Below are 24,984 nucleotides of genomic sequence, written 5' to 3'. Positions count from 1 at the left end.
TATTTAATTTACTCGGTGATGTTCTACTGTCTCATATTTTTGAAAACCGTTCTTTTCCATAAAGGTGTCAGAGCATTTATGCATCCTAACCTTTAAAGTTGAGTTTTGTGATGAGGCAGGCGTTGACTACAAAGTTGAGTGCTTCATATGTATTTAACCTCAATGTTCAGTTAATGTGGTTGAATTCAGATTTGTAGTTAATAAGTTGGAATTCTGATCATCTATCTGCGATGAGTTTGTTCTGTAATTAAACTATACTGCCCTCCTCCAGCAAGTAGAAAATAACAAACAGGTACTCATTGTCTAAGATGTGTTAATTTTGGCTACTACAAGCTCTATTCTCTCTGCTAGCTTGAACCGAAGATCATTGTTATATTAAGGTGTGACATCTGTGGGGAGAACTTTTGGAGTTTTCAAGCTACTTGATAAGCCAGAGGTGGATGATAAGATACATAGAATTTCTCCGCCTTTCATTTTGGCAGTGATTTGGTGAGGTTTAAGTCCACTTGTTCTTTTTGCTTGTTTGTTGACTCGGTTAATGTTGAGTGCTTTTTGAATATGGTAAGCTAAAACCATTACAGGAAAGAGAGTTTATGTTTTACCTTATTCTCATCGTTTTTTTGGTGCATTGAAGCAATATTTTCATCGAAGAGAATTTCCTATTACAAAACTTCTGAATATCTGTCTTAAACTGCTGTTTCCTGGTCTGTTATTGCTTGGTTTTCTTAATTTTATTCATGGAGCGCTTCTGTTCTAATAACTGTTCTTTCTGCATTTCTTTTATTCATATATGCCATGTGAGAACCATTGATTTTCCTGTTTTATGAAAAAGTTTTATCATTTGAGAAACATTTCTTCACTTAACTGGGGAAAGTTTTTGTTGGATCACTTCTAGGAAACTATTTAATTGCAAGTATGGTGAATAGGATAGTGGCTCAACCCATGGCATTGACTCTCGGTTTCTTAACTGAAATGGTCAGTGAAAAAGTCATGTGTTTATAGTTATTAAGGGATCTAAGATCTTTTTAAATGTTAGCATGTAATGCATTCTAATGGATTCTTACTCATGAAAATGTACCATTGCATTAGCTTTTCATAAGATCTGGATGTTAATGTAGCTATGACAGTTCTGTTTTCCTTTGGACAAGCAATTAACTAAGACCAATTACATCTTGGCGATCATGCTTCTGTTTCCATTCTGACTACTCCATTTTCAAGTTCATTTCCAAAGTATTTCCTTGCTGCCAATAGAATTATCAACTGTTGCAATGATGCCATTTCAAGTGGAAAAGAAAAATTATCTGCTGATATATCTTCCACCATGAATCTATTGCCTATTCTTAAATGAAATGGAAAAATATATTTCTTCTATTGGTCCTTAAAATGCTATTGCGATCCACTGCTTCTAAATTGCACCAGTTTTAGCTTCACTGCCACCACAATTGTTCCCTCCTCTTCATGTGATATTGCTGAACGAAATATTTTTTGACTTATCCAGCTTCTGTAAATTGGTTTGATGACCATATAATAAATGGGCATTGTTGACTACATTTTTGAATTAGGTCAAGTGAAGAATGGATGGATACTATCTATCACATCATTAACTACTGCCCTGGATAAATACTGTCCAGCAGCATTATTAACTATTATATATGCAAAATGCTGAGGGTCTCATGATTTCTAACCTTAAGGACATAGCATGGTTTTCTGTAACCAAATTAAGTCTTACTGCTGCAGGTATGCTACTTTGTTTCATATGTCCTGGTTAAAACTTGCAACTTTAGAAATACACCAAAGACTGTTCTATTTTGGTTTTCCAATTCGTTTTCTTTTGGTGGAGGGTGAGTGTTCATGTTCTTCCATGGACTCTGGCCTTTTTGAAAGTATGATAATCAATCATTCAACGCAACTAGGAGCTGATATGCTTGGAAGCTGCAGTTTATCTCAAATACTCGCTCTTTAGTTTGTTTGAAAACCTGATGTATGCTAGCCTAAAAGTGGATTATTTATGGTTCATTTTAACTTCCCATCTCTATTAAAAGATCTGCATAATTTCATAAACTTGTTATTTCTTTAGCTTATGTAATGGTAAATTTCAGGTAAGCCAAGGGAAAATCCCCTTGGCAGATATGACACTATCACAACTAAAAATAGAGAGATCGTAGCACATGTGTCGAGGTCATATTTGAAGATTCCTCAAGTGGATGGGCCAATTCCTGATCCTTATGATGACATGCTTTCAACTCCCAATGTATGTATGATGCTTTTGTAATTTTCTTGAAATATAAGCATCTAATCAAGTATCTGTTCAATGTAGTTTTCATGTTCTAGAATTATGCATGTGTTGGCGAAGTGCTGCTGTGCATCTCTCCTCATCCCAATGATGTTTTTTTATTCATCCAATTTCCAGCGTTTCTTGCCCTATGAAGGGTAACTGGTATTGCCCGGTCAAGTATAGGATCATAATATTTCCTGATCCTAAATCTTGTAATGAGAAATATAATGTTTTTACCCAGCAAAGGAAAAAAAATGGAAAGACCCTCTCATTCCTGGTTCCTGGATCATGTGATGCGCCCACATGTAAAATCATGCCTCTAGATACCTACAAATATATTGTCTGTGAAGAACCCTGTCTTGAGGAGAAAAATAGCAATATCGTAAGTGATAATGAGCGTCATTGTTTGCAGTGATTTTATGAAATTTGGATATTGCAACCTTTTGTTTTTAACAGTAGTTTAGATTATGTATCTATGATTCTTGGAAAATATGCATGCCAAGGCACACAGTTGGCTCAGAATGTTTTAACTGAACGTGGCTAGAACCTAGTAAGATATTATTAAAAAGATTATGATGCTAAACCAGAATCCCTTCCATGTTTATATCTATGCTATGGGGCTGGGATGATGGACCAAGTTGACTATTTCTATACATGGTTACTTTATAAGGTTGCTGGTAAGTATGAGGATGACTGTAACTCCCACAAGCTGACTCACTCGGATCAAATACTAATAGCATTGCTCTCTGAGCATGTATTTGGATAATGATGGTTAAAAAATTGGGTCAGTGCTATTAAATGCTCTTGACTTGCAACTTTAAGGGTGATGTTCAGGTCTTGAGAGCAGCCTCTTCCAGTTAATGTACTGTAGGATGACTTTGTCTCTGAAATCTTATTAGGGGTCCTATGTTGTGTTGAGATTATTACTTCATTGCTTATAATGACTTTTTTGGAACTTGAGTATGGGATATCATGTTTTTCTCCAGAGGTTAGGGTGCAACAGCTACTGTTTCTTTCTAATTTTTTTCTGTATTTTGTTTTTCTGTTGAAGATATACAATTATCAAGGAGTTGCTAATGAAGATTACAATATCGCAAGCACACCAGCTCCCAATGGTAAGTTTATGAAATATGTGATGAAGGTTGTCATTCCTTTTCTAATCGATAAACTTGGTGAGTAGGCTTGTTATAATTAATGTATTTGTTTTTTGTTTTCCTCTTTTCCCCTTCCCAGATTTACAGGCAAGTACCCCAGGCTGTTGTCAGTCAAAATGATGATGTAGATGATGACGATGATGAACCACTGAATGAAGATGACGACGACGACGAGGATCTGGATGGTGTGGAGCAAGGAGAGGAGCTGAACACACAGCATTTGATTTTAGCTCAATTTGACAAGGTAAACATCCGCTCATCTTGTTTTTCACGCCCTTTCCTTTTTTGTTTGATCAGTAGTGTACGTCATAACAAAGCTGATTTTAGGTGTAACATATCAATGATGCTGGTCTTCTGATAGTAAAATTTTTCTTGCATGAATAGGTGACTCGTACCAAGAACAAGTGGAAATGCACACTCAAGGATGGTGTTATGCATATAAACAACAGGGACATTCTCTTTAACAAGGTCTGTGTTTCCACCAAATTATAGATGGTTTTTCTTCATGATCAATGTTACAATTTGGTTCTGTATTATACTGAAATTCCAAAAAATAATTGTTGGAATTCTGGCTTTCCTTTTGCAGGCAAACAGGGGAATTTGACTTCTGATTTTGTTAGTGAAATGTCTGCTTGGCAAGCAAGTATCACATTACTTTTAAGGGCTTATCCTGAGTTGCCATTGGTTTGTGTTGTAAGTTTTATTAGAATTGTCCTCCAGTGAGAGCTCAAGGGGAGTGAACGAGATGATATTTATTTGAACTGAAACCCTTTTGAAGACTGGGTTGGATGGTTGGCCTATTGTGTACATAAAGGAAGAGTTTTTTTGGGCTTTATATTGTATGACTGCAGGAGGATTTTCTTGGGGATTCACCACTTCTCCAATGCAATCTGTAATTTTATTTATGAATGCTCTGGATAAATTGCTATATCCCATTCTTGTTTATTTACTCTTTTCAGGTTGTTCAATTTGTTCGTGACAACGATCATGCTCTGGCAGGCAGAACCCGGTTGTTCATTATATTCTGCTTCCCTACCCTAGTCTATATTATATATCTGGAAAAAATTGCAAGGCTAATGGTACTAGCAGGTAATCGTCACCTCGCAGTTATCCACAACCAGTTATCCACAATCACGCTGCCCAAACAAATTCACCATACTGGTGTCAAGATTATGGGTTCTAGTCTTCTATTTTGTCCCTTGTGGATTCAGTGGTGGGTGCACGCGTCAATTCTTATAAAGCTCTTTTTCGCGGAGCTGTTATATCATCACAAGGTTGGAAGGGGACCATTCCAATATGATATGCCTGCCTTGTTCGAAAGATTAGCAACAGAAAGCAAGAAGTTAATACCTTTTATTCCCGGTTGCTTCCATCCTTCTGCCAAAAAGCGTGACAAAGAGAACTACCGTGCATTGAGATCAACCAAATCATGGGGGAGGTGCTTTCAGCTCATCTTTCTCATATAGGGGGGAAAACAAAAAAGAAATCCTAGGTATTTCAATCCTAAAAAAATGGAGTTGCGACGAGGAAAGACCTGCAATGAGTTGAAATTTATCACAATAACAGAACATGCAGTTCAGAATCTTGACTGTGCGTGATTAACGAGCACACATTTGGATCGGAAGAAGGCAAACAAGGATGATGGCTCAGTGTATCCACCGGCCACTGCTGGATGCTGCCAAACTCTTGCCTCCGAATATGCATCACCAATATCAGCTTCCCTCCCCTTGTCGATATCACCACATATTACAGGAAATGTAAATTCTTCAGCCTCAGATGGCAATGGCGGGGGAGATACAGAGAGTGGTGATAGAAGGGGAATTGGAGTAAGAGGAGGAGAGGTATGGCTAGCAGGCAGAGAATGGTTGGTTGAGGCAGTGATGGAGAGCTGATCAAGCCTCAGAGCTTCCGGGGCTTGCTTCTGTAGCCTTGTGAGTGGCTTCCATGCTTTGGTATCGGTTACGGGTATTGCTTGTGCTTGTGCTGGTCTTCGAAACACGTTTGCCATCATACAGCTCCATTGTTGAAGATGCTAGCTGCTATCAGAAAAAACGAGCAAACAATATGGTCCTCTACCTGATGCCAACCACAATAATACTGCAACAGATTCTGTTATCTCTGCCCCCTCCCTGTCGCTCTGCCGAGAGTCAATTTTCATAGCGGAGGGGGATTAATAGGAGCGGTCAATAAAGAAGCGCAGAACAAGGGGGTCAGTTATGAAGGTGAAAATAAAAAAAAGAAAAACAGTGACGTTTTGGATGGCAGTTACCCATAAACGGTCATGTGATGAGAATCTAGGCTGGAACCCAGTCTGACTGCTATAACAAGTTATGGGAATTCCATCTGTAAAATGCGTCCATTTATCCTTTCTGTTTTGATTTTTCCTTCTTTAACGGAGGAAAGAAGGGGAAAGTGTGGCAACGCAATTTGGTGCCATTTCAGCTGGTAAGGCATCTAATCAAATTAATTATAGTCATCGCTCGCATTATATTATATTTATCGGATTTAATTATGACCCGCGAAAGAATTTTTCCTCCTTGGAGTTCAAGGGTTCCCCGTAGAGAAAAATAATATTATTTTTATGGTTACAATATGATGTTATAACTTATTACATAATGCAAAAATAAAATATTAAGTCTGTATATAAATCTTAAATTTCATATTGATATTATAGTAAAATAAACAACAAGAAGATATTAAAAGATTAATAGTTTTAAGGAACACGTGATGAAAGATCGAAATCAAATATACAATTTATAAATATAATCGGGTTTTGATCCTTCATGGAGATGGGGAGCATATTACCCATCCTCATCCTCATTTGCGAAGAAAAAAACCCAGATTTGAAGTTAGTTCATCGATCAAAGTCCCACCATGTCGTCAATTCGACCAGGCATTCTACCTTGTCGAATCGGAACCAACCACCACTGCATTACGCTCGAACAGTCACGCGGCCGCCGGACAAAAAAAACTCCCGATAAATAAATCTCGTCAAGCCCACTTCGCGGTGAACCAGACCGAGCAGGTGAACGAAGAAGGTGAGTATCTTTATATAGAAATACTTGATTGACACAATTAAAAAATAAAACCTATCTACACACACACACTCAAATTAAGAACTTTTTTTTTTTGTTGAGGATTTAGCTCCATACTAGACAATTCTATAGATAACGAAGGAGTAAACCCACTATTTGTTGTAGTTTAATTGCACGGATTAAAAAAGAAAATCACGCTAACAATTAATTAATGATTAAGCAAGGATTCTCAAAAGAAAAAAAGATAGTGTGGGCATGGCAAGGCCGAGTCCCAGTAATTATTATATATTCAAATTCCAACCATCACAATACAAAGAAATATTACAAGAGATCATCACGCAGGGAAATAATACATATGATTTAAAACATACATGCATATAGAACAAAAAACTTATATCATTAATTTGACCAGCCTTGCTGGAGATTCGGTCACGATCAAATGCAAACCCCTTAGATAATATTAAAAATGTGTTTGAAATTGTGGTAGCTGTTATGATTGGATTTGAAAAAAATTATTTTATAAAAAGATACTTTTAATTGAGATTGATTTGAAAAAAATAGGTGTTTGATTAAAACTGTAGTTGAAATTGAGGTTAAATAAAAGAGTAGTTTAATGCGTTTGGTTAAAAATGCTTTTGAAATTAAGGTTATAAAATAATTTTTAAAAAATATATATTAATATTGATGGTTTTTAATTTAAATAGTGTAGATTTAACTATTGCTATTACTTGATGAAATAAATAATACTTTATATAAAATATTTTTAATTATTCCATTAAACCATCTACAATTCTATTACGTACAAAATTCATCAGACAAGAACTACAGTTTCTATAATTTTTTTAAACGTGCAATAAAATTAGATAAAATATTATCAGGAATAAAATTGATTTGATATTACAATGAGAGTGAATTTTAATTCACTCTACACTAGTTTTTTCGGGGAAATAAATATTGTTTACATGACAATGAGAGTAATTTAATTCACTCTAGATGTTTTTTTTAAATGTACAAAAAAAAACATACTAAAAAAAAAACTGTTCACGTGAACAATATAATTAAATTATACTGTGCACGTAAACGCTGAAAATTAAAAAGCGGCCGGGAATTGCTTTGCCAAAATCACGTGCAAAATATGAATTATCATGAATCCATCAAAACTAAATTGCATTTTTTACTTAACTAAATATAATGTTTGTTGTGGTTGCCTCAAATATAAAAACAACCACGCAAACAAACAGTTTCTAAAAGGGATGCAAGTGCACCCACTAGAACAAACAGAGAAGACGCTGCATGTACCTGAGCAGCTCAGCTTATCTGCAGTATTCATGGGTTTGATAATCTTACTGGCATCGAAGGTGGATATTGGGTATTGAATTCTAGCAAGAGTGAAGGCCGGTGCACCGGCGGCTAAAAGCACCACAGCCACCATCAACGCCAAACTCCTCTTTTTAGCACTATCTCCATTAAATCACTACATCCCTTTTAGTCTCACGTGTGATAAATACTTTGATGTGATCCATGCACGGGTTAGCACTCCATTTTATAGCCACGAGACTATAACGTGATATTATAATAATGCATGCCCTCGATCCCTACAAATTAATTATCAAGTTAAAAAAATGTAATGTAAATATATATTCCAAATTGAGGTTGATAATATTTATACCTAACTTATTATTGATCAAGTTAAAAAAATACCAACTTATTTGAGTGGGGTCAATAAACATTTGGTTCGAATTAAATTGCCTTCCTAGCGACAGGCAGAAGATCACGAATATCATGAACGACATGTCGCCGTAGCACTAAAGTTTTACTACTGTTGTTGATATTTGTTTATCAAGATAAAGGTTTTTACTTAAACCCGTATCCACATGCGTTCATTTTTTTTTCTCAATCTAAATATGATAGTCTAAAAAAGCGGGAAATTAACGCCTAACAACTGTCTGATATTGTCGGTCAGTGATCATGGCTTACAGCGCCATAACCTCACCACCTCCCTTACGATTTCACTCTCCCTTTCACCACCAACCACCCAAACCCAGACCACACTCTCTCGTCTTCTGCTCGTTTGGTGACCAGAAGAACCCAACATCAAAAACTTCATGCCTTTTCAAACCCAACAAGAATATTCCCTTTTTTTCACACCAGCCTTTGCTCTCTGCTCCAAAACTGAGATTCAATGTAAGAATCATAAACGATCTCCCTTTTGCTTTCTTTGGGTTTGGATTTTGATGCAATTGTTTGTGCAGGTTCAGTATTCTGCCGGAGAGGAAGCAGAGCCGCTTGTAACTGACGCCACAAATCAGGAAGACTTTTCTTGGTCTTCTGTCATTTTACCGTGAGTTATTGCAGTTGTTTCTTTCATATTCTTGAGAGTGTTAGTTTCACCATTTTTTGCTGATTTGATTTTTGGCTTGATCTAAATTTTGTTGGATAAGGGCTGGATTATCTTATCTATTGTGGGATTTTTGTGGCTTTCTTTTATCAAGCAATATTGCTAATATTAGTAAGATAGATGTTAAGTGATGGCACAATGAAAAGTCTTTTACTTTGGATTTGATTTTGTTTTTGTTACTGAATTTGGATTGGACTGGATCATTTGTTCCACAACTCTGTTGAAGTAATTTGGTTCACTAAATTTCAGATTTTTCTTCCCAGCACTGGGAGGATTGCTATTTGGGTATGACATCGGGGCCACTTCTGGTGCTACCCTATCCTTGCAGGTGATTCGCTTAGTGGTCCCTTCTCATAGTTTTACCAACAATTACATTTTATTTTATAGCATAAATTTGGATGACAAGTAACATTGTAATCTATGATTGTATCTAATTTTTTTTTTTTTTTTTTTTCAATTTATCAGTCAGCTGAGCTTAGCGGGATATCATGGTTCAACCTTTCTGCTGTTCAGCTTGGTCTTGTGGTATAGATTTTATCTCTTCTACTTTTTTTTTCCCCTTAAGAACGATGTTTTTATGCATCTTAATATTACTTCGTACTCGCTAGTTGTGGGAATGTGTTGGGTCTCTCATTATAGTGGTTGGCATTGGATGTAGGTTAGTGGTTCTCTTTATGGAGCTCTTCTTGGTTCCCTCCTTGTCTATCCAATCGCAGACTTTCTGGGTACATCTCTTTGCTATAGACTTTACCTTGAGTTTCAATGCATCTTGATGGATGTTGTTTACCTAATTGTTTGGATTCATGCTTAAAGGAAGGAGGCGGGAACTAATTGCAGCAGCATTGTTATATGTGTTTGGTGGTCTGGTCACTGGCTATGCACCAGGTCTCAATGTTCTTTTATTAGGACGTCTTCTCTATGGTCTTGGTATTGGCTTGGTTAGATTCTCAGACAACCTTGTTGTTGAAGATTTAACTGATACTGCAATGTCCTTGTCTATCAAATCACTTTATTTTATTGTTTGCAGGCCATGCATGGTGCTCCTCTCTATATTGCAGAAACTTGCCCATCACAGATTCGTGGAACTCTCATATCTCTGAAGGAACTCTTCATAGTTCTAGGAATTCTGGTAATTTGAGTGACTTTACACTGTTATCTTCTCATTCACCATCTCTTAAGAGAATAACAAATTTGATATCATTTCTACAGATGGGATTTTTAGTTGGAAGCATCCAAATTAATGCAGTTGGGGGCTGGCGTTACATGTATGGATTTGGTGTCCCAATTTCTTTGCTTATGGGATTAGGCATGTGGAGTCTCCCACCATCTCCGAGATGGTTGCTCCTCAGAGCTGTTCAAGGTAAAGGATCTTTCCAGGAATATAAAGAGAGGGCCATTTCTGCCTTGAGCAAACTTAGGGGCCGGCCTCCTGGTGACAAAGTGTCCGAGAAACAAATAGAGGAAGCTCTTGTCTCACTGAAGTCTGCATATAAAGAAGAAGAAACTGAGGGGAGTTTCTTGGAGGTGTTTCAAGGACCGAGTTTGAAAGCATTCATTATTGGTGGGGGTTTGGTGCTTTTCCAACAGGTGCTTCTTCCTCTCTCCTGTTTATGATATACTTTTTTTTTTTTTTTTTTTTATCTCTATTCTTGTGGTTGAAACAAGAGAATGTCAACAATATCATTTTTATGAGCTGACTTTTGTCGTGATCATGGTAGATAACTGGGCAACCAAGTGTTTTATATTATGCAGGTCCAATACTTCAGGTAATTAATAATAAAAATTAAACCTTTCTGTCTGTGAAATGGAAGATACCCTTCATGCCATTTTCCGATCATGTGATATGTTTGATCAATTGTTTCCAAAGAGTGCTGGATTCTCTGCAGCTGCTGATGCGACAAGAGTCTCTGTTGTAATTGGTTTGTTCAAGGTACTGCATAAGATCTTATCATGAAGCCTCTAAAATTATGACTCGTATTTGTTCTTTGTGCCAACTGCCATCCACTCCTACTTCTGATGCCAATTCCTATTTGTTGCTGACTGGTCTGCTACAGTTGGCAATGACATGGATAGCTGTCCTAAAAGTTGATGATCTTGGAAGAAGACCATTGCTAATTGGAGGTGTCAGTGGGATTGTATGCATGCTATTACTCTCTAGAACATTACTATCTCTCTCTCTCTCTCTTTATTATTTTTTTTTGGAAGTTTATGAACGCGTATTCTGCTTTCCATATGTATGTGTTACAGGCTCTTTCCTTGTTTTTGCTTTCTGCTTATTACAAATTTCTTGGAGGTTTCCCTCTTGTTGCTGTTGCAGCTCTGCTTCTATATGTCGGTTGCTACCAGGCAAGTCTATTTTCCTTTGGCTGTGGTCACACAAGTCTATTTTTCCTGTAACTATCTGATGGAATACTGGCATAGTATCATATTTGGTTTGCAAAAGCTAATAGAATATAGCATAAGATGCTGTAGCCATTATCCTACTGTTCCTTTAAAAAGAAGAAAAAGAAAAAAATTAAAACATAGCCATCTCAGCCCCCATAAGATGCTCTTTGTCCATAAGAAAAAGGTAAGGTTGGTTCTGATAATTCTGTCCTCAAAATCTCAGATATCATTTGGGCCTATTAGCTGGCTGATGGTTTCAGAGATTTTCCCACTTCGCACCAGAGGAAGGGGAATCAGTCTTGCAGTTCTGACTAACTTTGGCTCCAATGCCATTGTAACCTTTGCATTCTCACCATTGAAGGTAGGGGTTCTGAATTTGATCTCTGTTACTCCTTTTCCTTTCACATCTGTTGTTTTTTCCTTCAACCTAATTGCTCATGATTGGCATTTTTCTCTACTGGTAGTTGAATTATTACATCAATATTTGTCCATTCTGTAGGAGTTGCTCGGAGCTGAGAACCTTTTTCTCCTTTTCGGGGCTATAGCTTTGTTGTCTCTCTTGTTTGTAGTGGTCATCGTCCCAGAGACTAAAGGTTTGAGTTTGGAAGAAATTGAATCCAAAATCTTAAAGTAAAACTCGAAACTGTCAGAACTCATAAGCTTCCAGTGCGCAAATTGTTATGGTTAGTCTGTTATTTTGGTATTGGAAGCTCATCTTTTTCCAACCTCTACAATGTAATGGCTTGCATATCTATATATGCTGTATGCAATATTAGATAATTTGAGAAAATTGTTAGTTCCTAAAACTTGATTACCGTTCGTCATTAAGAATAATATTTCATTGCTCTCTCTATGATTTTTCTTTACCTTCCCATATCAAACACCAGCAAAATCAAAGGTTGCAACCTGCAAAAAGAAAACAATAATCAATGGCTTTCCTGTTAGGAGACATTTCAGCTGATCGTCTTTCTTAAAATGCCACTGGATGCATCTAACTCAACGAGGCAACATAGACGTGCAAACAGAATCCAGCGACTTCCCGCTGTACCCAATATTGTGGTGAGCGGACATGACAATCTATATTTGACATCGAACAAGTCTTGATGTACATGAACAAGCCCTGCTGTATATGTTTGGTGGGGACATCGGATCAAAACATTGTTTATGCGTTTATATGATTATATCATCGATTAGGTTTTAGTTTATGTTTTAGTTTAATATATTTAAATTGTTAATGTTTTATTGATTTAATTATTATTAAGTATTTTATTAATGGGATACAAGGTTTAATTGTTTGTTCTAGTTAGAATTTTTGGTATTTATATCTTACTTTTCTAAATATTATACAGTAATTTTCAAAATTATATACCTTTTCAACCCTTATTCTCTCTTCTTTAACCGTTTCTTTTTATTTTTCTTCTTCTTAGTTTCCTTTTTTCCTTCTTTAACTTATTACTTCATCTTCAATTATTTTTTACGTTATATTAACTTTGATATCAGAGTATGATTTTTAATTGTTCAAAAAAAGAAAAAGAAAAAGGTGCACATGCTCAATTTTCCAGGGACAGCAGCAACACATCAGTCACGCTAGAGATCCACCACAGTTCTGATCAGTCTACCAATCATTCACCACAGTTGTCAGTGAGGGCTTTCACAAAGATTTGCTAGTAACATGGATTTTTCACAATTGTCAATCAACCTTTGTTGGTATGGGGAATAGCTTTCTTGTCCTGGATCTTAGCCTTCACCTTGTCAATGGTGCCTGAGCTCTCGACATCCAGGGTGGTGGTCTTTCCAGTCAAAAGTCTTGACAAAAATCTGCATTCCTCCGCACCAAGTGAAGAGTTGGCACCGGGCTTTAACTTCTGCCAAATTGGATAGTATTTGTTTTATTTGTATTTTTTTTATCTTATTTTTTTTTTTTAAAAAAGATAGGAGAAAAAAAGAGTCAAAAATCAAATGTAAAGAAAGTAGAAAAAAAAATCAGAAAAGAAGAGAGCCAAAACTAAAATTAATAAAACTAACATTTACATATCAGCTTATGTCAGTATCAACAACTATCCAAGTTATTTATCATCATAGTCAATCAATCTTACTAGTGAATTATTTTACCTTTTGATTTATTTTACCTTTTGATATGTTGAGTTTTTACTATTTTGATATTGCATTTGTTATTCAAAGTTGTGTAGATAATATCTTAAGTGCCTAAAAAAATAATCTCATTTAGCATTTTTATTTGTTATATTCTTCCGTATTGGCCCATCCCATCATTGAAATTTAGCAATCAATCATTTTTCTTATTAATTGCGGACCTCGCCAAAAACTAGTGAAAGTTGTGACTTTTTATTTAGTTAATTATTTATATTTAAAGGTCTAGTAATACATGCTTAAAATTTTATTTGTGGTGTATTTTGTTCTTGATTAATCTTCATATTAACAAAAATAGAATTAATTTTATTTTTGTATTATGATTTCACTTGCATGAATCATATGTGATCTTAATTCTATTTTTAAGTTAGTGTTACATGCATTTGTGAATAGTTGTCTGCTATCCACCTTTAGGTTTAAAACTATCATGGATTCAACCTTAAGTGATATTTTTAGAACCAATTATGAACAAAACACTATAGAGTTTGAGACAATTAGGTTAAGTGAAGTTAGACATGCATTGACACAACCTAAGGGAATTAAAGATCAGAGAAGGACTGCAATATTTCACACCTATATTAAGTGTAGAGATAAATGTTGCAAGATTATCAATGATAATTGAAGTTGTATCAATGCAATATCATCAAATATTGTAGCTTGCTTAGGCCTAAAACTTGTTCCCTATCCTATGTCATATAATGTGTCATTGGTTAATAATAATTCCATAACAGTAAATGAGAGATGTTTATTCCTTATCAAATTCCTAGACTATAATGATGAAATTTGGTGTGATGTGATTCCAATAGATGTAGGACATGTCATTTTGGATAGGTCATAGATATATGAATTAGACATCACCATCTTTAGTTAATTAAATTCATGTTCTTTCAATTTTAAAGGTAAAAATATCAAACTCATTGGATTACCACCAAGACCTGCAATAAGAATAAGAAAAAAGAAGAATGTGAACAAATAAGGACTTAATATAATGTGTCCAGAATAGTTTGAAAATGAGGTTCAATGTTAGGAGTGTTTCAAGATAATTTTCATTGTGAGTTCCTTAATTCCTCGATCTACATGCTTAACACCTAACTTGTCATAGATTTTGAGCAGTCTTCTGAGCTTCCTTATTCTTCACACCCTATGCTTGACATCCAACATGTCATAGATTTTGAACAACCTCATAATCTTCTTAATGCCTTGACCTCTATGCTTAACATCCAACATGTCATAAGTTTTGAGTAGTCTATTGAGCTCCTTAAATCCTTACCCCTTATTCATGATAAATAGGATAAGGAAGGCCCTGACTCACTATGTTATGTTCAATGCATATCCATTTAGGACTCAAAAAGTGTGTGTTCCATTCCATACTTCCAATCATATAAGGTTCAAGGTCACAAACCCAGGATGCAAGTATATCTTCCTCTTTTGTCTCTTTTCTCTAAAATATTTGATTTAGCTAAGTCTTGCATGTAGAGTTTATAATTTGCATGTTAAAATCATAAAATATATTCAAGCAAGTAATGAACACTACAAATTTTGAGTTGATTTATATAAGTATCATGATGTACTTAACATTGAAAATTATTTCATGATATAGATTAGACCTGAATGATATCCTTTGTAAACCGATCATAAATTACAAGTGAGTAGTGCCAAACCATTCAAAGTGTTGCAAATGATTGAATCAAATGAAATTATAAATCAAAATCGATCCACCAATTGATCCCAAACGTAACCTAAACTGATTGAATCTAAAAGAATCATTCTTCCCTTATTATGAGGTCAACTAGTCAACCAAAATCCAACACCTAATAGGTCTACCGGTTTATCCCAACCAGTGGACTAAAATCTAGTAGGCCAATCAATTTACCAGTTCAACCTCAATTAATCGACTAGTTAGTTAAGAATTTCAAACTAGTTTTCCTAAAATGGCATATTCTAATCCTTAACCTAAAAACCCAAAAAACCCAACATAACCAACCTATTACAATTCAACCCATCACACTATAATCAACTAATTCATCACATATAATCAATTCATCAATTAATTTATCAATCTAACCCTATGTGATGTTTTGAAAATAAATAAGTAGGAAAACGCTACAAAGCCTTTGAAGGCTTAGAAGTAGGTATAAATTAATAAGGGGTATTGTGGTAATTCAACAAAAATTAATAATATAAATAGAAAAAAAGAAAAGAGGGATTTGAAAATTGAAAGAGAGAACCAGCAAGAGAGAAGGGAGAAATAAGAAGAAGAGAAAAGAGGGAAAGATAAGGGAAATAGAAGGGAGTTGGAGAAAATAAGTTTAAAGGTAAGATTTAGGTTTTTAAAATGTATAAATGTGTGTTCTTTGAGCTTTAAATTTCTGTTTTGATGAATGTTAGGGCTTTAAAAATTTTGTTTTGGCTTGATTGATGAATTGATTTAAATGTTATGAGATGATTGTTGTGGGTAATGAGTTAATTAGTTGATTTTGAGATATTGTAAGTAAAAATGATGATTTTGAGTTATGATTTTGTTTGAATGGTGAATTTGTGTTAGAAATCATGAGATAACAGTAGGTAATCTATGAAAATTCTGGGTTTGAGGTTGAAGATGATGAAATTTCAGTTTGGTCTTTTAATTTGTGAAAATTAAGGTTTAGTCCCGAAACTTTGAAAAATTATAGATTGGTCCCTGAAATATAATCTGAGATTCTGGACAGAATTAAAGGTGAATTATGGGCAGAATTCCAGTATAGTTATGAATTTATGACACTTTCAATTTGGTCCTCCTATTTGACAAAAATTACAATTTGACCCTAAAAAATTTGATAAAAATTCCAGAATGATCCCTGGAGCATAATTTGAAATTCTGGATAGAAATGAGGATGAATTATGGACAAAATTCCACTATATTTATGAATTTATGATATTTTTAGTTTGGCCTCCAATTTAACAAAGTTACAATTTGACCCTTAAAAATATGATAAAATTCAGATAGGTCCCTAGCTCTAATATTAGCTTTTGCAGATTGATTTGATGAATAATTGAGTGTTATTTATTGAATCATTACCAATTTTCTTATTTATTTTTATTATGGATTAGATTTCAGGAAAACTGTTTAATTTTGGATTTTTGGAAAAATAACTAGTTTAGTCTAAAAACATATAGGGTTATGGAATATACCATTAGATAAGTGTATTAAATAGGTTATATGTTCTCTCCTTTGTATTAAGATAATCCTGATATTTTACCGGCAAGACATTAATAGGATTTCCTTCGCTATTTGCTTTTGAGTGTTGTTTGCTTTCAAGTCAGATAAGTGGATAATTTTCCTTATGCATGAGAAATATTATAAATATTTGAGTTGTTAATATGAATTGAATCATGCTTCTTGATAATATATACATGTTGATTATTATCCTTGTTACGATAAAGCATGATCAATTATTAAATCTGAATTCTTGATATGAACCAATATATATTTTGAATTGACTTCTGAATTGATAGCTCCTCATTTGATTGATTTCATGAGTTGAGTCTTGAGATATGGATATGTCTATTTGATTATGATTATGAACCTATGGTATGTAAGTCAGAATACTCATGCTAACATGGTAGTGTTGGTTTTTGTGCACATCGTATCTGAACTCTAGTTGGTCGGGGGAGTCACCAACTTGTGTGGATTGATCATCCCACAATACGGAGCCTCATGCTTATTGCATTTTGATTTTCTAACAAGCTTTTGCTAATGATATTCTTGTTATGGCCTATTTGAGAAACCTTCCTATTAGAACCTTGAGCCATAATTGTATATATATTCATCATTCTTATATTACCTCATGTGTGTGTATTGAACGTTATCTACTAACTGAGTTATTGAACTCACCTTTCATTATTTATTTTTTCAGGCTTATAGCTTGTTAGCAGGTCATTTTTGTTGGACCTTCAGAACCTGCTTTTTTTTTGTTGAAATTAGTATTTTTCTTTTGTGTCTAGTTAGTGCTCCATAATAATAAATTGTATTAACTCTATATTAAGACAATCACATTATATATTATGAAGTTAATTTTGTTATTAATATTACATCAAACTCTGATTGAGTTAGGATAAGTCTGTATGTAAGTTTGGGTTCACATAGATATGGAACCTCGGAGTGGAACCTTGTCTATGTGTTGGTCATGGATCTGGGAATCAGGTTGTGACAAACTTGGTATCAGAGCTTTAGGTTAAAGAAAAAATAGAAAAAAAGAATTAAATTTTATAATAAGTGGAGTATTAGGATCCGCATCGTCTTGTTTGTTATCTTGGAAATTCTGAATTCTCATCAAGCATGTCTTCTTCCTTTGTGATGAAGATGCTTTCCTATAATTCTGTGATAATTATCATGCTATTGTTCTAGCATTACTTAAGTATTCTAATTTCTTAGAGGATATGCCGATGAATGGATATAAAATTGATACTATTAGAGTAGATGACAACCAAGATAATGTACCTATTGTGTAGTTGTGAACTGTAAGGTAAAGAAGGAGGCATGATGCACCTGTGCCTTAACATGTTGAGGAGGTACCTCCACTAATGGAGGAATAGCCTTAGGAGATAGAAGAGGAAAATATAGTTGATGAAACAAGTGTAGGGGTAGTTGACCCTGAGCCTGTTACAAAGTTTCAGTAGCTTAGCCAGGTTATGCGGACTTGGATAAAATTTACTACAGAGAGAGATAGAAGAAGGGATAGAGAGGTACCATCAGCATCCCATACTGTTCAAGGAGTCAATGTGCTGTTGAATGACTTTATGAAGTTGCACCTCCTACTTTTACAAGAATGAACAATTCAGAGGATCCTTAGAAGTTCCTAGATGATATTTGGTGATGGTGTGAAGCTTTGGGATGTACATACTACCTAGCTGTGAGTTTGGCATCATTCAGGTTGGAAGGAGATGTCACAATCTCTTGGTTTAAGTCTAAGAAGAAAGCAAGGCCAGTAGAGGCTCAGTGGACATGGTAACACCATGTTCTTAGACAAATTTCTCCCTTAGAGTGTTAGGGATGCTTGACTTTACGAGTTTGAGAGGCTAACTCAGGGGAGCATGACAGTGGATAAGTATGATCTCAAGTTCACTCAACTATTCAGGTATGTAAAACATCTTCTACCTATTGAGGAGTGGAGGGTGAAGAGGTTCATTAGAGAACTCAAATCCTCAATGTATATGATGATGGTGTCACAGGTGTTTCCATCCTACTCCTTAGCTGTTGACAGTGCTAAGTTGATGGAGGCGCGAGAATTAGAGGATATGGCTACAAGCCAGTCTAAAAGGCCTAGTGAAGAGAGTCAATCTTTTAGACAATATGGATCGAGTGCAGGTCTGTCTAGGGGGACAAAGTGGCCGTTAGGGCTCATGGATTTAAAAGAGGCTTAGATATAGACTTTCAGTTAGTGGCTTAGATGGTCAGAGTGACAGTAGTGGTACTTAGAGTTTAGTTCAGACTGCACCTCATAGTTCATTTATTTCACCTGAGATAGTTTTTTATGTTAGCATTATGGAGGAATTCATACGAATGCAAAGTGCTACAGAAGGACCAGAGCTTGTTGCAGTTATTGCCAGATAGGTCATAAGATCACAGAGTGCCCAAGGAGACAATTGTCAACTTCAGAGTTATTTGCTTTAGTCCAGCCTCCTATTTAGGCACCATCAACAAGCCAGTTTGTGACTCATGGGGGTAGATGTTTTGGTGGCTGTGGCAGAGAGGTCGAGGTGCAGGTGATAGAGGTCAGATATAGCAGGGTCAGGGTATGCTAGAGTTTTTGCCTTGACTCAACAAGATGCTCAGGCATCCAACACAGTTGTTTCATGTATTCTTCCTGTTTGCTTTTTCGAAGAAAAATTTTTGTTTGATACGGGTGCAACCCATTTATTTGTGTCCCTATATTTTTTCATGAGGTTAGATAAACAACCAACTTTGTTAAGATCCACCATTTCAGTTTCTACTCCCCTTGATGAATTAATATTAGTGAAGTATGTGTATTCAGATTGTGGAATAGAGATTGTAGATAGGATCTTTATAGGAGACTTAAATGTCTTAGATATGATTGATTTAAATGTGATTTTGGGAATGGATTGGTTAGCAAAGCATACGACTTTGGCAAATTATCGGGGCAAGAAGGTAGTGTTTGATCTAGATGAAGAAGTTGGGTTGGTACTTCAGGGAGATAAGATTTCATCTTCATCGATTATGTTGTCGGCTATCCCGAGAAAAATGGCCCAAAAAAGGGGTATAGTGCCACCTAGCATAAATAGTGCATATAGAGAAAGAAGTTCCTCAGTTAGACCAAGTCCTTATAATTAGGGAGTTTATCGATGTCTTTTCCAATGACTTACTTGGATTGCCTTCATATAAGAACATTGAGCCATAATTGTATATATATTCATCATTCTTGTATTACCTCGTGTATGTATATTGAATGTTATCTATTCACTGAGTTGTTGAACTCACCCTTTCATTATTTATCTTTTCAGGCTTATAACTTGTTAGCGGGTCACTTTTGTTAGACCGTCAGAACCTGCTCTTCTGTTGAAATTAGTATTTTTTTTCTTTATGTCTAGTTAGTGCTCTAACAACTATAAAATTGTATTATCTCTTATATTAAGACAATCAAATTATATATTATGAAGTTAATTTTGTTATTAATGTTGCGTTGAACTCTGATTAAGTTAGGATAAGTTCGTATATAAGTTTGGGTTCACATAGGTATGGAACCTTAGAGAGGAACATTGCCTATGTGTCGGTCATGGATCCGGGAATTGGGTTGTGACACCCTAAAACATAAACTTCAAAACCCTAAACCTTAACAAACCAAAATCAAACTAATTACCTCAACTACACATTAAAGAACAAGTCTTACCTTAAACAATTAGTTTCTCCAATCATTTTCCTCAATCTTTCCCTCTTTTTTCTTCTTCTTCTTCCAGTGCCAGTTCTCTCTCTCAATTTCAAACTTCTCCTTTTTATTTTATTTTTATCTTTCTATTTAAACTTATCAAGCTATTTATTCAGTTATCACAATACCCCTAATTCATTTATACCTATTATCTAAGCCTTCAAGGGCATTGTTGTCTTTTCTTATTAATTCTCTCTATTTTTATTTCAAAAACATATGATTTTTTGAAACCCTTGCCCCATTATCCTTATATATTTGGCACAAAAAAAACATATTAATGCTAATTACTTTGGCATGCACAAACTTGTTTTTACCAAGGATGATGAATTTTTGCGAATCATAGTATATAAGCTAGATGACTAGATTCAGATTATACTTGAATTATCAGAGAGACATTATAACAACTTGATCATTATCTCTAGGAGCATTATTGGAGCCTCCTTGAATTACACTTGATGGGGTCAAGTTTTTCCAACCTCAAAAGAATTGGTGGGGACACCAGACCAAATACATTATTTACGCACTCGTATGATCATAGACGATGAATGGTAGCCCAAACCATTGAAAGATTGGGCTTTAGCTTTGTTTTGGTTTAATTAATTTGAACTTTTAATTGAGGTTTATTAATTAAGCTTTATTTGTCGGATTTAATTTAATTATTGTTGAGTATTTTATTTAGTGAGTTATAAGTCCAATTGCTTGTTTTAGTTAAGATTTTAGTATTTATATTTATTTTTCTAAATGCTTAACTATTATTGATAAATTGAATACAAATTACAAAGTTGTAGACTTTTCCAACCCCTATTCTTTCTTTTCTTTCGCTTCTTCTACTTTCTTTAGCTTCTTCTTCTTAGCTTATTTTTTCTTCTTCAAATCTCTTTTGTCCATCATCATGTTTACCTCATCAAGCCATGAAGCATCGCTTGTTCAACGACCATTGAGGATGGATTCACAGTCAGACAAGCAACATGAAGAAACATCATCTGATGATATAGGGATTGTTAAAACGTGATTCCTAGATGATTGATTGCTAACTGGAACTAAACCAATTCCTGCACCATGCAGTGGTATGTCAGGCACAGTAGCATCTCCTTCCAAAAATTGGACCACTTGCCTCATGCTAGGTCTAGCTGCTGGAGTGCGATGGGTACAGAGCAGACCTAGCTTCAAAACCAACTCCACTTCTTTCACCTCATAGTTAACGTTCAATCTAGGATCAACTGTCCCAAGAATGGCCCCTCTTTTCCAGCATTCAAGCACCCACTCAACCAGAACAACCTCCTCGGGTGGTCTCTCTGACTCTACAGGCCTCCTTCCACAAACTAACTTCAAGCATAAAAGTCCCAAAAGCGAATACATCACTGCTTGTTGTGGCCTTACCTGTTCTAGTAATTTTCTGGTGCAAGATATCCAATAGTCCAACACATTGGTTGTTTTGAGGAGTAGATCCATGGTCATGAAACTTAGCGAGCCCGAAATCTCCTAGCCGTCCCGTTAAGATCGCCATCTAATAGGACATTGCTTGCTTTCACATCTCTATGCAGAACAACTTGTTGCCACTCTTCATGGAGGTAGAGAAGAGCAGATCCTACTCCCTTGAGGATTTGATATCGCCGAGGCCAATCAAGGTTAGGCTTTTCATTGCAAAATAGGAACTTGTCGAGACTTCCATTAGGCATATACATCATACACTAAGAGAAGCTCTCTTTCCGCCGGCAGTAGCCTAAGAGCTGTACCAAAGTTCCTATATGCCTTAGCCTCAACCCCCATGCTGGCAATCTCAGCCACAAATTCTTTCATTTCCTTGGTTTGACCATGAGAGATTTTCTTAACTGCGATTGTCCAACCTTGGACTAGAACGTAATTCTCCTTCTGTAAACCCTCCAAAAACCTCCAGTTCCCAAGGAGCCTCTTTGTCTTTGAAACCTTTAGTTGCTTTACATAAAGATCCTTGTAGCGAAACCTTTGAGGACCATATTGCTGCTCCCAATCTTCACGTACTTCTTCATATTTATTCCTCATAATATCACATAGTTGCAAAACTTGCTATGAGTAAAAAACAGATACTGTTATCATGGGATCATATTTAAGACGATTCGTAAATCTGGTTTGTTTACTTGAATTTCTTTCAGGAGGAAGTGAAGGAAGCTTTGAAGTGCCAAGACTCTGTGCCTGCCCACTTTTGTTGAAGCTCCACCCGAGAATATAATGGTGACTGGATACAGAGCCCAAGTGGATGAAGAGAAAACCAACATACTAGAATCCAAAAGAACTAGAGAAAGATCAATAGTTGTAGATTCAAGAGAGGCTTTTCGAGGTTGTCGTGATGCTTACAGGAGCTAGTGTTACATTAAGTAGCTTATCCATTTCATCATAGTACTGTGAAAGAGATTTAAATCCACAACACCTGCATTTGGATCTCCACTTATGAGCTGCAAGATCTCATTTCCTCGATGTTCAGAAAAGTACGAATGCTGGAGCAGATTGAATGGATGTCAAATTGTTGACATCTATCCCAACATGATTGTCAATTGATATCTCCAAAATTCAGGGCTTCTTATAGCATCAAGCTCAATGGCAAGCAAATGGTTGGAAAGACAAACCAATTGTGGTAGAATTAAAGAGTCCAAGATATTGAGTAGCAGTGAGCACCATTGAACTCTTTAGATGGAGAGATATGTGATATGCAATGCCATGTCCGCCACGCATAGGTGACTTCTGGAACACATGGCAAAAGACAAAAGTTGGTAAGAAAATGAAAGGGACCTAGAATTGTTGGAGAATGTATTTGAAATGGAAGGGAAACGGGAAGAAAGCATGACCAAATTTGCTGCTTAGCAAGTGTTTGTCAGTTCCAACAAGCCATTGAGGGTGGATACTTGCAATGCCGTCAAGTCTCAGTGTTGGCTCCCTTGAAGCCATTGTAAAGAAGAACTGGTTCATCTCTTGAGCCAAGGCCCAAGTGTTTCAAGGATATAAAAGAGCTAGTACAAAATGGAGTGCTCTAAGTAATGCTGCCATAGAGAAAAACTAGAGAGAAGAAAGGATGATATTTTGCTTGTCAGCTTAACTTTTTTGAAAACTTTGGTGATATGAACCTTTAGCCTTTGCTGCATTCGACCATTCGGATCCTTAAAGCAGAATTATTGGCATGCTTAATCAGATGCAATGGTCAACAACTTGGACTGGGAAAAGTGATAACAATATAAGACTTTTGGTGGGATAAAAGCTAGGAATCAAGGTTGCAAATTGTTAAAATCCCGTGGCACGTGGAAGGTCCAAGTCAAAAAGAATATTCTAGAACTAAAAAAAATCAATTCAAGGAAGAAGCACTATAATAAAGAATCACAAGAATTTCAAACTATAGTAATAAACTTCAGCACAGATACACCACCCTAACTTCAACTACATGTATTATTTGTTTGACATTCGGTGCTTAGCATGTTCTACCCGTATTAAGGAACAGAGGTTTGGAGGATGAATTTGTAATTGTCAACTAAATTTGCTGTTTAATTAAAACGCAGCCGCATCACGTAAACAACGGGCTCTTTGAACACAAGTAAAACAGTGTTCTCTTAGCAACTAAATTGTGATATGAACATAGATTTGGCAACTGGACGAAAATATGATAGTTTTTGGTCGCTCTAAGCTTGATGCCAAAAATCTATTATTACTGCTCCTGCCGTTTTGGCCAAGTTCCTAACAACGCAGGCATCTCTGAAATCCAAAATTCAAAGCAGAATCTTGTGGTCTGCTTTGAATTTTCATAAACAATAATAGCAGACCAATAAGGGAAGTTTTGGTATTTTCTTTGAACTTATCCAAATGTACAATAAATAAATAAATAAAATAGCAATGACCAACATGATACTGTACAGTTGCTCCTTTCCAAGTTCCAAATATATAAGCTCAAACCATGCATAAAATAATATTTTTTCCAAAATCATGGCCTGATGTGCCAGGATGCGGCCAGTCACCCGCCGGTTTGATGAGTTCCTTTACAAGAAATGTTGTTCAAAGCATCGTCAGGACTTCTGTCGTTTGGAAAGTAAGGATCTGCTTTATTTTATAATATTGAGGCATTACAAAACCATGGAAACAGACATCTGTGATAATTGATCCCAGTCCAAATGCCCCCTATCCACACTACTGTATATAGAAGTTGAGAAACTAATTTTTCGGGAAGGGCAATATTTACAGTGATTTGCGGTTCTGGTTTCTGTGGTCATTTAAGGTTACTTTCAATCATCAACTACGACTGTTAGTTTTTCTGTGTGTAAAACGAAAAAGAAGTACATAGCACTAATCATCCTGCAAGGATGATCGAATCAATGGCCCATCGCTATGATGTTCTCGTTTGAATATCTGCTGTGTAGTTTATAACAGGGTGAATATGGTAATAAAACAATTTTGTTACGGTCACGATCACCTGATATCAGTTAATAGATGCTCATAAAACTGTAGCAAGGGAAAACATTTCTAACAGGTGATATAATCATATCTCCAGAATCCATTTCAGCCCGCTTTGCCACTGATTTTAAAGCTCACCTGCCTGATCAAAAGTGAACCATTTGAGCCTAAAGCCTATCAGGTGATATAACATTTCTAATTAAAACGACCACTCTGATGATTAAATTCAGAAGAGGAATAGGGAAGAAATGTTACA

The 24,984-nt window shown here is 35.6% G+C and overlaps 1 protein-coding gene and 1 pseudogene across 1 annotated transcript; one reads left to right on the top strand and one right to left on the bottom strand.

The window, feature by feature from the left end:
* The first annotated feature begins 8,340 nt into the window (after nucleotides 1–8,340).
* Nucleotides 8,341–12,100, top strand: LOC118028044 (D-xylose-proton symporter-like 3, chloroplastic). The gene is made up of 14 exons (XM_035031560.2): nucleotides 8,341–8,648; nucleotides 8,717–8,805; nucleotides 9,112–9,190; nucleotides 9,328–9,387; nucleotides 9,521–9,587; nucleotides 9,676–9,800; nucleotides 9,890–9,991; nucleotides 10,072–10,449; nucleotides 10,581–10,628; nucleotides 10,730–10,792; nucleotides 10,917–10,997; nucleotides 11,110–11,208; nucleotides 11,471–11,608; nucleotides 11,747–12,100. The coding sequence occupies exons 1-14, from the start codon at nucleotides 8,433–8,435 to the stop codon at nucleotides 11,879–11,881; spliced, it is 1,680 nt and encodes a 559-aa protein (XP_034887451.1). The 5' UTR covers nucleotides 8,341–8,432; the 3' UTR covers nucleotides 11,882–12,100.
* Nucleotides 12,101–21,148: 9,048 nt separating this feature from the next.
* Nucleotides 21,149–23,240, bottom strand: LOC118028061 (L-type lectin-domain containing receptor kinase IV.2-like; annotated as a pseudogene).
* Nucleotides 23,241–24,984: the final 1,744 nt, after the last annotated feature.

This window comes from Populus alba, chromosome 1, assembly GCF_005239225.2.
Source record: "Populus alba chromosome 1, ASM523922v2, whole genome shotgun sequence".
Classification (NCBI taxonomy): domain Eukaryota; kingdom Viridiplantae; phylum Streptophyta; class Magnoliopsida; order Malpighiales; family Salicaceae; genus Populus; species Populus alba.
This window is presented reverse-complemented; position numbering and strand designations above follow the sequence as displayed.

Bases quoted from the DNA above. Each gene is read 5' to 3' on its own strand.
- LOC118028044 (XM_035031560.2), top strand. From the start codon at position 8,433: ATGGCTTACAGCGCCATAACCTCACCACCTCCCTTACGATTTCACTCT. The intron at 8,806-9,111 runs GTGAGTTATTGC...ACTAAATTTCAG, and splicing joins TGGTCTTCTGTCATTTTACC to ATTTTTCTTCCCAGCACTGG. The intron at 10,998-11,109 runs GTATGCATGCTA...TATGTGTTACAG, and splicing joins TTGGAGGTGTCAGTGGGATT to GCTCTTTCCTTGTTTTTGCT.